The 12,412-nt window shown below is 44.1% G+C and overlaps 1 protein-coding gene across 19 annotated transcripts in view; it reads left to right on the plus strand.

Annotated features, from left to right (window-relative positions):
• FOXP1 (forkhead box P1) overlaps window positions 1-12,412 on the plus strand; it is a 391,101-nt gene that overhangs the window by 336,301 nt on the left and 42,388 nt on the right. For all 19 annotated transcript variants that reach the window (XM_055804566.1, XM_055804572.1, XM_055804571.1 and 16 more), the window contains one exon: window positions 6,930-7,034. In XM_055804566.1, the coding sequence (XP_055660541.1) occupies window positions 6,930-7,034 (105 nt within the window). The remainder of the gene's footprint in view (window positions 1-6,929; window positions 7,035-12,412) is intronic.

Consider the following 12,412-nt stretch of genomic DNA (forward strand, 5'->3'; position numbering starts at 1 on the left):
GGCCTAAGCTACGCCATTGCCACCTCCCTCTGTCCTGTGAATTGGGTGTGTAAGAGGAATGGGGCTGCCGTGCTGAAAGTCAGTTCAAAAAAAGGAAAGAAAAAAAGACATCACAGAAAGAAAGCCCGCAAAACCCAAGAAAGTGGTAGGATCGCATTTTTTTCCTAATTAAACTAAGATACTGAATCAATCCGTTTTCATCTGAATAAATTAGGAGGCTGTTCAGAGAGGAATAAAATGAGATTTAGCAGGGATAAGTAGAAAGTAGCCCAGCTAGGAAATAAAAATTCCGAACTGCGGGTTTGACATGACACGTCAGCTGCTCAGCATCAGTTGTGTGGGAAATGGCTGAGGCATAATCGGGGTTGAGAAATGAAGGTGGGACACACTGTGCCATGTCTCAGTTAAAAAGGTAAATGCAGTCATGGGAAGCATAAACATGCATGTTGCATCCGAGTCCTCCTTTTTTCCTGTTCTACTTTATGCAGAACCAGTTAAACCACTTTGGGAGTGTGATGTACAATTGGCCACTCTCTTGCAGAAAGGATAAAGAGAAGCTGGAGCAAATACAGAGGAGAGCAGCTAGGATGATAAAGGAGTTGGAGGGAATAGGCTATGAAGACAGATTAAAGGGAATTAAAGATCTACACCCAGGAAAAATAGAGGCTCTAGGAGGATGTGATTATGGTATGTAAGTACATGAAATGATGCTACAAAGAAGAAGAGGGGAAAAAATTGTTCTCATTAGTTAGCAGTGCTGGAATTTAAAATCCAGCGTTTCAAATCGTGTGTGCCTGGGTATATTTGATGTACTTTTCACTACAGTACCTAGGCACAAGCCTGAAATAAAAAATAAGAGTTTTAAATAGTAGAGAAACTCGTTAATTCAAGTGCAGGAATGGACCTTCCACCTGAAATGAGTGATGGATTCAATACTGGGTTTTCTGCAACGGGTATTTCTTTTAAATGGTCTAGAAATACGTTCAGCTCCTCCAAGGAAAGGATGTAGGGCAGTGGCTGGCCGGGCCCGTGTCAGCTGTGCGGCAGGGTTGCAGGAGGGGGTGCTCCTGGAAGAAGTGTATAGTACTCTTGGTGCTAGAGGGTCATAATGTTGATTAATAATCCAAACCATCAGTGCATAGATCAAAACCAGAAGATAATGCATATAATTATCCAGTCTGGTTATAGTCTCTGCAGTGGGGATGGGAGGCAGAAGAGAAGGGGAATGCTAACCAGATTTTGTCTTGATCTTGCTGCAAATGCTCCAGTGCTCTCCTTGTAACAGGCATTTAGAGAGTAGTGTTGCAGGAGGTGTAAGGGTGGGGGGCAGTGATTCGGGGTGCATTGCTGGCCTTGTGTTACAACAGTGATGCCATGGCTCTGCTCATTTATTTTTATCCCCCCCCCTCCCCGCCCCCAGCCCCGGAGTATACCGGAGTATACAAGTTAGCGCACACCGATTAGAAGACAGGATTTCAGCCTGTAGGCAGCAGTTTTAACTTGATTTGTCTTAAATTGGTGTAGTCATTTAAAATGTAATATACCACTCCTGTTACTTCCAATAGGGCTTGATGTAAAACATGAGCTTCTTCTAGTCCTAGGTCTGGATGTGGACTAAAATGATGAGGAAGGGGAGAAGTGCAGCTTTAAAAAGCATCCAAAAATTTGCAGGCCAGTTCTGGAAAGCTGTCACTGGCCACACACATCAAATGCCACCTCTCCCAAAGGCCTGTGACCCTCTGCTAAGCTTTATCCAGCGGTGGAGAGGCATTTACCCTGCTCACAGTTCTGTGTTCAGGTCAAATACCTGCTTTCTGGGCACTTACTGAGGCATGGACAGAAGCATGAATATCTAGAAGCAGTCCATTTCAGTTATATGGCTTAATACTTTTCTTGATTTTTTAAAAAATACTGTTTTTTTTAATTCACGGTTTAGAGAGGAAGGAGGTGCTAAACCACCTTAGTAAGATATCAGAGGGATTTGCACCACTGCAACTTCACTGTAAAACACACCTTTATTGAGTTAGTTTTGCCATGAAGACAGGAATTTGCATTTGAGTGCACTTGGTGCCAGGATTTAATCATTACTGCTTCTGTTTTGTTTTTTTTTAAAACAAATACAGTGAGTGTTTCTGTCTCAGAGAATTGTGACATTTTCACCAACTTCATTCCATCGGTGCCTTTTGATGAGCTTTGGAGCTCACCAGACAGTCACAAATATGAGAAACTCATGTTGGTTCCCAGTTGTGTGCCTCCTCCTCCTGTACAGGACTTAAATCATGACATTTTGCCTCAATGGCTGTGCCATCCACATCAGACTGAGGGGCAACTTGGTGTGAGACTGAGCCCTGCCCTCCAGCCTGGACTGTACACTGACATTGGTTTCATGGCAGCTGGAAAATATGAGGTTGCTTCCCATTGCCCCTGAGAAATAAAATAAAAATTAAAAAAAAAAAAGTAAATTCTGCAATTTCTGTGGGTGCTGTGCTCAGACCCCTTCCAAGAGGAAAGGAGATGTGGTATTGATTTTTTTCAGCATGCAGGTGGCTCAGGCATGTTCTCTGCGCTGTTAGAACCCGAGCAGATGCTTCATAATCGTAATAGAAAACCAAGGGTGCTTCTCTACATCAGTGACTTCCCCCAGTGTTTTGGTGAAGATCGTTGGCCCAAGCAGATGTGGAAGAGAGAGGGAGTGGAATACGAAGTATGTCAGCATCATGAATATTTAAAATATGGTCCACTGTGTGGCAGAAGTACTATTACTGAGGCTTCTGCTTAGCTGGTATTGATATTCACCCGTGACTTTCTGGCCAGTATGTACAAGTGTGGTACCCAGTTTCACACAGTCAGTAAGTATGGGTTGAATTAAACTACACAGCATGGGTAGCTTTCATGCTAGTTCTTTCGCCACTACTTCCCCGAATATTCAATGTGTTCCTGCCTCCCTTTGGGGTATACTGTCATTTTTACTCTCCATCGGGGCTTAGCTGTCTGTGGTTTCCCTGCCTCCCCTGCTTTTGTGTCCCAGGGTGTGATTCTTCAGTGACACTGTAGCACTGCAGCTGTATTCCAAAAATGAAACGGTCTGGGTGAGTGTGGCTGTGCAAGTACCGGTGTCGGCAGCTGTCCCTGTCAGAGCAGGTGGTGAATTTGCTTCCAGACCCTCTGGAGATCCTCAGGGTTATGAAGCAACATAGGTTGAAGAAGGCGGAGGAAAAAACCCTCTCCTCTGTCCAGCAAGCACAGCGGAGCTGTGGAAGTGCTTGGCCCTCCTCTCCTCCCTTCCTTACTGGGGTTTCCAGTAAGGCTGGAGGCAGCAGAAAATAAGTGGACACTTAGGCAGTTTTCAGCTTCCCACATGGCTTTCGTTACTCTGTCGTATGTCATGAGTAAGCTGACTTACACAAGAGGTTTTACTTGCCAGCGGGTTATTTGCTGTACTTCGATGTAATAACGCTGCACTATTGCATTACTTGGAAATAATTCTATTGTGTTAAGGATTTTGTATGGAAATACCTTATGAGAAGTGAAAAAAAACCCACATAATCTTGATTTTTACATTGTTTATTCCTTCACTTCTTTGAAAATTATGTCTTTTTGTAAGATCACTTCCACTAACTAGTGTTGCATCACCAGTACTCAACCATGAATATGCGTTCCTGGGAAGGAGAAGGTGACAGAAACAAACACCTACTCTAATGTGTCATTAGAAATCAAACAGACCTAAAACTTGCTGCTGCTTGCCAATGTTCAGATCTTCTAAAAGTCTGTTCCGGCAGCGAGACCAAGGATGCATCCAGACTCCAGAAACTGCTTGCACGCAGACAAAATATCACTGAACAATTTAAGATTATAGATTTGTGTTGTGCCCACAAAGCTGTTTGTTTATGTATTGGATTAAAATCTTCATTTTCCACCTCTATTTGCTCAAACAAAGTGAGTGCTTAGATCAGTACAACAGAGTTCTCCATTCATTTCCACTGGCTGTATCCTTTGTGCGTTACATCCGCCTCTCGATCAACCCGCTCTTTGTTTTGTTTTGAGGTGCTTCTTAAGGCTGTATCAGGGAACAAGTGGCAATCTATAGTATCATCAAAAATGGGATGGATAAAATAGCAGTAATCTGATACTGACACATAAAGGTCACAGCAAGGTGCTGGTGAACCCCCCCCCTCGAGCGGGATGGAAGTAGCTGCCTTTGGAAAGCCACGCTGCCTACGGAGGGAGCGGACTGCATTTGTCTTTCAGTTTTGAGGGTTTTTTTTTTCTTTTTGAAGTGTCTGTTTTGGTAAGTTGAAGTTGCTCTGTTTTGTCGAGTGGCAGTGGAAGCCATACGTAGGTGTTAAGTATGTTACACTTAGCATCGTGTTAGCGAAATGACCTTTTAAGTTCCCATTTACAGTCAACACCGATCTTTCTGGTTATTGACAGCACTGGACTTTGACATCCTGAGCATCGTTTACAGTTTGATACTCTCTTGGTCATTCCATCATTTTCTTTGGACACAATACCAGGGTATCATGTCCTACATAGTTTGTCTTGTCTTGTGCAAGTTCCCTGGAAAGAAAAAGAGATTTGCACTTGGATTTAAAAAATAAATACAAATCTCGGTAGGGCTCTTTCCGTTGACTTGGCCATGGCCTTTAGGCTCTCACAGAGAAACTTTAAAAAACCCTGCTGGGGGCTTAAGCCATGTGACTCCTGTTGATATTATAATGAGATTTACAGTGCTTAAAACCCACAGGGGACTGACTCCTTACTTGGCGTCACACAGCGTTTCTGCAGGCATCCTGGTGTACGGGGAACACGCACTGTGTAAATTAATACGCTGCCATTTTTTTTGGGTTCTGCCAAACAGACTGAAATCCTAACTGTCATATGTAGTCTTCGTGGACTTTAATAGAGTGTTAACAGGGAAGGCTACTTTCTCACCCTTTGCTGTGTTCAGGTATGGAAGCAGATTATAAAGCTCATTATTTTCTGAATTACTCTTTTCTGTTGTGGATGGAGGGTGTTTGACCATATGCCTGCCTGGCTTGGGTGGACGGTGTTCCTTCAGCCGTCCTCCCTCTTTCTCAGCTGAGGAAACGTGTGTATTTTTCTAATTTCCTTGCAAGGAATGTATTGGTCCCTTTGTTCTTTTAAACACTTAACTGATAGAGCTTCTCCCCACTTGAGCATTCTTAGAAACCTGATAAAGTTAAACCAGTGTGACACTACTTTATATAGACAAGGGCTTTGTAAGTCTCTTCACCTACAGTTGTTAGGTTTTTTAGGAAATTACCTTGCACATGCATTTGTTTATGCCTGAAGAACTATTTGCAAACAGCCAAAAGTAAGATTTTTAATGAAATAATGAACTAGGTTCATGTACAACTCATAATATGTTTTCCAGTCAGATTTACCTTTTTTGAAATATAATTTAAAAAGATTAAAATAATTTTAAAAATCACCTTCAGTTATCTTCAGATTCTCGCTGGGCCTAATGTTGGGAGTGGCAGAACCTGGGCAAGAATTGCTTTTGCAAATTCATTGCATTTGGAATAACATCTCAGGGCTGCTCTATGCTTTTATCTTGCTATCCAGTGCATCAGAAGTAAGAACACAGTTTTGTTACTGTATGCAGGCAGATATTATTACAGAATGAGAATAAACAGCATTTCCACGTGTATAAAAGTAAAATGGCAAAAAGTTGGTGTTTATCCATAACGTTACCTGTAATGCAGCATAAAATAAGTCATAAAAGCCACACCTAGATGCTGGTATGTGTTCATATCCTTTGTGTATGTTTGAAGTTCATAATACAGCCCAGGCATACTGTAGCAAAAAGATTTGCTATGAAAAATAGATATGTGTGTGAACATAAAATAGAGATTTCAATATTATTTTGACATTTTATTTTTAAAGTCACCTAAGGTTATGGAAATTGTTGCAAAAATAATTCCTTTACTTAAGAAGTTTCCATGCAGAACTTGAATAAAGAAGATATTTTAGAATATGGTTCATCAGTTAGTGCAACAGATACATTTCCCTGAGCACCACATGGCCGGGATCAAAGCGTCTCATGACTTGGATCAGTGCAGCCAAATCATTACGTATTGATTGGAATCCCGCTGAAGGATTAACCCCTTAGTGCTCGTACTATTTTTTTTTATTTAACCCTCATGTCAGTACTTAGAAAGCTCTGTGACGTTTCTGCCAAATCTTAGTGAGGTTAATAGCCCCCACTAACCCCTGGTACCAAGGAATCCTTTGATTACATGGTTCCTTTTTTAATGATGAATTTTGCATTTGAAAATACATCTTGAATCTTCTTGAAGGGACATAAGGTGGCTGCACTTGGGCAAAGAAACAGCCTGTGAGAGGGGAGGGGAAAAAAAACCCACCCCAAAATGGTGGGGGGAAAAAAATCCCCAACCTAACCAACAAACCCAACCCAATAAATAAATAACATGGTGGGAAAGCCAAGGCTGCAAACTTGATGTTTTTCCTCTTTCTATAGCGATGAGGAAAGCCTTAGGTCCGGTTGTATTGTGTTACAAGAATACACTGCTGTATGGAGATGACTTTTCTTCCTGATGAAGTTGAATTGTAAATATGAGATGTTCGTAAATTTCTTAGCAAAATATCAAGCAGGATGTTAAGCAGGTCTGTCAAATGATTTCTCCCCCGTCCATGTTAATTTAAATTCTTTACAAAGCTTTTAATTAATGAATGAAATGTAGGAGGATAGCTAAGTAAGAATGACACGTTTTGCAGTGCAAATGGTATTTAATTCTGTTTTGAAAAACCATGGGCAGAGTCAGGTGGGTACCATGAGATGTTAGGTATGTTTCAGGATCTGTTGTTTGCTGCTTAAGAGTCTTTGTGAAGATTAATTGGTGCGGTACCTTCAGTTACGCCACTTTTTCTCTTTTTCTCTCCTCTAGTTTATCCCACGAGGAGCACTCACACAGCCATCCGCTCTATGGACACGGCGTATGCAAATGGCCAGGCTGTGAAGCAGTATGTGAAGACTTCCAGTCGTTTCTAAAGTAAGGATGGTTTTTTTGGCGCTTGCATTGTGCAGAAAGCATGCCCTGAGATTTTGTGTGCTGTCACTCACCATGGGCCTGATGCAAAGCCCATTGAAGTCAACAGAGAGCTCCCTTTCACTTCAGTGGCTTTTGGATCAGGCTCAAGAACGTTTTAACAGGGGATAGTAAATTAGCCCCATGGGGAAAGTGTGGTCTTGCTCAGTGTTCTACTGTAAAATAGAGTGCTTGCAGTTCCGCAGCTTTTTTTTTTATTTATTTATCTAAATACCTTTTCAGTTGCAGTATTGATAATGTAAACAACACAACCTTGATTTAACCTTGATTTCAGTTTAATTTAGAAATTTAGTCTTAAATTAACTCCGTAATTGAACAGAGAATTGCAGAACATCACATGAAATTTAATTTATGTCAAATAAATAACTAATGAACAAAGTCTACACTACTAAAAATAAACTATAATTATATTAATTGGGCCCCTGCAGTTTGCTGCAGACCTTTTCCTTGCTGCCAAAAAACACAGTTTTAGGCGTTGTATAAACAGTGCATTATGGAGTAGTATGTGGTAATGCGTGCATCCCGATGCAGGGAAGGACCAACAGAGCTCTAATAACTTACACATGGCTGCTCCACAGCTAAACCATCAGCCTCACCCCTCCAAGGTGCAGCAGAGCATTCCCATCACAAAGGAGTTTTTGTCTGGGTAGATCACCAGGTACACGTACGCTTTGGGTGCATCCAGGTTCTTGGAGGTTCAGACACTGATCTTTTCTAAAGTACTGTGGCTGTTCAGTTTTAAGATCACAAAAGACCAACTGCCCAAGCAATGTTTATGGTTTAAATGCACAAAAGGGACAAATTCTGCTCCCACTTATGGTAGTGTTCTCATGAAGTTAGTCCACATAAATACATGGGATTCTTCAGGACAGCTAAGTAGAATTCATTCCAACAGCGTTCATCTGTATCTATTCTTTGTGGAGCAGTTCCCTAGATTTTTATGGGAGGGAGGGAAGAACGACAGCAAGCAGAGGATATTTGTTGGATGATGTTAGATGATACAGATAGGTTTTTGCTCTCGGAACAGAATGGGCCAGTTCTGCTCCCAGTGGCAAAACCCTCCTGAATTCAGTAGAAGCACCACTGGTCCTAATATAAACATATGTTACAAGTAAGGAATGGTACAGTAATGAGAAAGTTCTCATTACAGGGGGATTACAAAATAAAAAGGTGCTAGTCATAAATTTCCATGAAGGATGGCCTCATTTCTTGTAATTCATCCTGTTGTTCACTTAAGTGAAATAAATGCTAATCTCACCATACTTCCCAGCTCATTCATATTCATATGCCAAACTATACCATTTAGACCTTTAAAACAACTGTAATTTTTGTTGCACTTAATGCAGGGGAAAGGTGCCATGGTATCAGAACGTTGTGTGTAGTTGCATAAAGTCAGATTATGCCAATTTAGTTTTCTGTGCTGGTGCCCTGTTCCAGATTAGATCTGTTGGTTTTGGGAAGATTTCTTACAGAGCAGCGGACTGCTTGACGTGACCATGCATAGAAAATACAGCCCTTAGGTCATCTGGCATGGGTAGAGGCAAGGCTGATTTTTATATGGTATTTTGGAGATGTTTCAGTAAGTAGTCCAAGTCCACCAATACACCTGGAGGACATGGTTGGGGCAATCTATGGTTAGGAACAACCTGAAAACCATTACTGACCCAGGCTGGACCTGACGTGGCCCCCATCTACTCCCAGCTCAAACAGTTCTGGTTCTTTTATCACTCACTTATCATCAATCTTCTTTTTTTCCCCATTGAAACCTTTCAACAGAAATATTTCGTGTGACTTTCTTAAACCCATCGGTTCGTGTAAATTTTCTCATTATCCAAATTCTACAGTGTCCAGACAAAGTCTTATTGTTCGGAGTGATATTTAACCTAGAACGAATGCAGAAATGAATGTCCCCGAGCAGTGTATTGACACTGTTAGGAAGTGAGCGTTGCTTCATAAAACGATACCGTAGCCTTCCAAGTCTCCTGTGGAGCGTCTGTCCTTAAATTATATTGCCATTTATCAGAATTCATTACTCAGTGAAAAGATAACAGGTAGATGCTTAAAGTTTCTTTCTGGTACTTGTATAATCCGTGAAGCTCTTTCGACAGTCCCCCTCAAGAGAAAAGCTCTTGTTTACCAAGAGGAATACAGCCCGTGTATCAATTGAGCATTGCTTAATTTCACTTACCTCAGTCAAAAGGCCTGTTAGAAAAAGCAAAGAGAAGTTACATGTGGAATGAAAGCCCTGTATGCCAATAAAATGATTCTACAGTTAAGGGAGAAAAAAGGACTCGCAGGTCTAAAACATGGTTCATTTCTTTTCCTCCTGAGGAAGAAATATCATAACTGTTGGTAAATCAAAACCAGAGATTTGACACTCTTCTGTGATCGTTCTGTAGTGTTTGTTCCCAAGGTGAGGTACACCACAGGGCCCTTGATTTCAAAGATAAATACTGTACAAATAACGATCCTAGTTGTCTTTCACTCACAGCCAACAGGAGGATGCTTATCAGAACCAGCAGATACATGGGCTATTGTACGAATTTATTTCCCTATTTCTTTTTGAAATAAGTTGCAGTTTTAGCATTGTTTGGTTTTTTTCTTTCCTTTTTTTCTTTTTTAATCCATTGGCCATTGGTTATCATGCGATGCAGTATCAGTTAGAGCTAACTGATAGCAGCAGGGGCTGCTGCTATGCCTAATGAAACAGTAGCACCCTGCATGCTCCAGAATACTCTCCCAGCTTAAAAACAAAAACAAGTCCAGTCTCACCGCGGTGACCTGATGGCCTTCTGCCAAGCTGCGGGAAGCAAGGTGAGGGCTGGAGGGTGCACACGTGTCTCGTGTGTTAACCAGGGCCCGTCTCACAGGCGGCAACGAAAGGAGCAATTAGTAGCACAGAGCGACTTTCCTTCAAAATTGACTATATCCTTGATTTCATTTGCATGTGTTTAAAGACCGTTGCAGATAGAAATATATACCCCTTACATGGCAAGTGGTTCAGGAAATCCCTATGGGAGGGAGGGTGGTTTATTCAGCGAGATATCCAGGCATCCAGGGCAAAGGGATGAAGGAGAAAACTGAGTAGGGGGTTATTCACACACACACACACACACACACACACACTCTTCTTTTTTTTTTTTAATTTTATTATGGTTTAGATATGCTTAATCGTGGCTATTCCATTTTTAAATCAAGTATGTTCTTTAAAATATACCTTTGGAGAGATCTTGCAGCCCTGTATTGCAGCGATGCCGGTAATCTGCTTCATGTGCATTTAACTTTGATGAAACGAAGGGGAGTTTATGTGAAAGAAACTACTAAGTGCGCTCTGTAATGTTTTCACAAGTGTTTTTATCATGGTAACATCTTGTTTACTTTAGTTGCCTGCCTAAAACTACTTGGAACATGTTAAGAAAACATTTCGAGAAAGCTTCTACAAAGAGGCTTTTGTTTAGCAGCAACTGTGAGACTGCTCGGCTCACAAAGGTGTTAACTTTCAACCCCTTAAGCACTTCCACATGAAATTCCAGCAACTATGTTTGTGGTTTTGGAAAAACAAAGTGTATATTAAAGAAACCAGGTATATGCTAATACATGTTGAAGGAGGCCGGAAATCATAAATTGTTGCAAAGGCATTAATTGCTATCATTTGCATGTCAAAATGTTCTGCAGTGAAATCATCCGCAGTTAGCGCAGCAGCGGAGTTGGGAGGGCAGAGGACGGGCCGGCTGGCGCTGCTCAGCGGCTCCCGCAGGGCCCCGCCGAGGTGCTGCCCCCAGGACGCCCGTCCCGCTCACGGCGGGGAAGGCGGGGGTCGCAGCCACCTTGCCCTGGCCCATCCCGCCGAGTTGCCGTTCCGCCGCCGCCGGCCCCGCCGGGCTCCCAACCTGCCGGCCGGCCCCGCCGACATGGCCGGGGGCCGGGCCCGCCGCGGCGGCGCGGGGAGGCCGGGGCGGGCCAGGTCCCACAGCGCCCCCTGCTGCTGCCGGCCGCCCGGCGAGGGGCAGCGCGCCGTGGGGAGGGCGGGCAGCGCCCCCGGGGGCCCGCAGCACCCCGCTGCGCGGCGGCACCCCGCTTCTCGGGGGCGCCTGCAGCACCCCGCTGCGCGGCGGCACCCCGCTTCTCGGGGGCGCCTGCAGCACCCCGCTGCCCGGCGGCACCCCGCTTCTCGGGGGGCCCGCGGCACCCTGCTGCCCGGCGGCACCCTGCTTCTCGGGGGGCCCGCGGCACCCCGCTGCCCAGCGGCATCCCGCTGCTCAGCAGCACCCCTCTCTCCCTGCTGGGCCTACGGCACCCCACTGCTTGGGGAAGGCCACAGGACCTCACTCCTCAGCAGCACCCCGCTCCCCGGCGGCACCCCATTCCCTGCTGGGCCCACTGCACCCTGCTCTCGGAGGGGTCCATGGCACCCCATTCCCCGGCAGCACCCCGCTCCCAGATAGTACCCCCGTTCCCTGCTGGGCCCACGACACCCCGCTTTGCAGCAGCGCTCCACTCCCCGGTGGGCCCACGGCAGCCCACTCCCCAGTGGCACCCAGCTCCCTGGTGGCACCCCATTCCCCGCTGGGCCTACAGCACCCCGCTCCCTGCTGGGCCCGCTGCACCCCACTTCTTAGGGCGTCCCAGCGCCACCCCGCTCCCCAGCGGGCCAGGCACTCTGTCCTCCACCACAACATGCCCTTTCAGCTGCCCATACAGGAATATTTTTTCCTCTGAGGGCGAGTGTGGGACTTTGCCAGGAGAGACCTCGGGCCCTGCCCGTGGCCTGCAGCGGCTGCCCAGGCGCACACATGCGGTGAGGCGCGCTGCCTTGCATTACTGCGCTGCCTTGCGTTACTGCATTTTATCTCTTAAGGTGCTCTTAGTTTATGTTTCACGTTATAATTTCCGGTGTGTAATCAGAAAGCATTACTTAAGAGACAAGGATCATCTTTGTTTCATACTTTTATTGACACTGTCTACCATATTACTGCGATGTCTAAATGGTAAAATTTATTATTAGCAATAGTGTCACAAAAGTCTGAGACAGCGATTTTCCTTTCAATAAAAGTAGTTAAAAACCTTTTAGAAAATCCATAATTTTGATTGCTGGTACTTCATAAATGTATAACTGGTACTTTTTAGCTGTCTCTTTAGGGAAAAATGAGTTTTATCACCTGCAGTACCTGGGTTAATGAAATTGTGTGTTGGAATTTAGCCAGAATGAAAGATGAGATCATTCGGTGGCACTAATATTGGCAACAGGTCTCATAAAAAGGTTTGACTCTTTTTTTTAGAGAGTTATCATTAGTTTTTTATCTTTTTTTGAGGATGGGGGA

This window comes from Falco peregrinus, chromosome 5 (genome assembly GCF_023634155.1).
Source record: "Falco peregrinus isolate bFalPer1 chromosome 5, bFalPer1.pri, whole genome shotgun sequence".
In the NCBI taxonomy this organism is placed as follows: domain Eukaryota; kingdom Metazoa; phylum Chordata; class Aves; order Falconiformes; family Falconidae; genus Falco; species Falco peregrinus.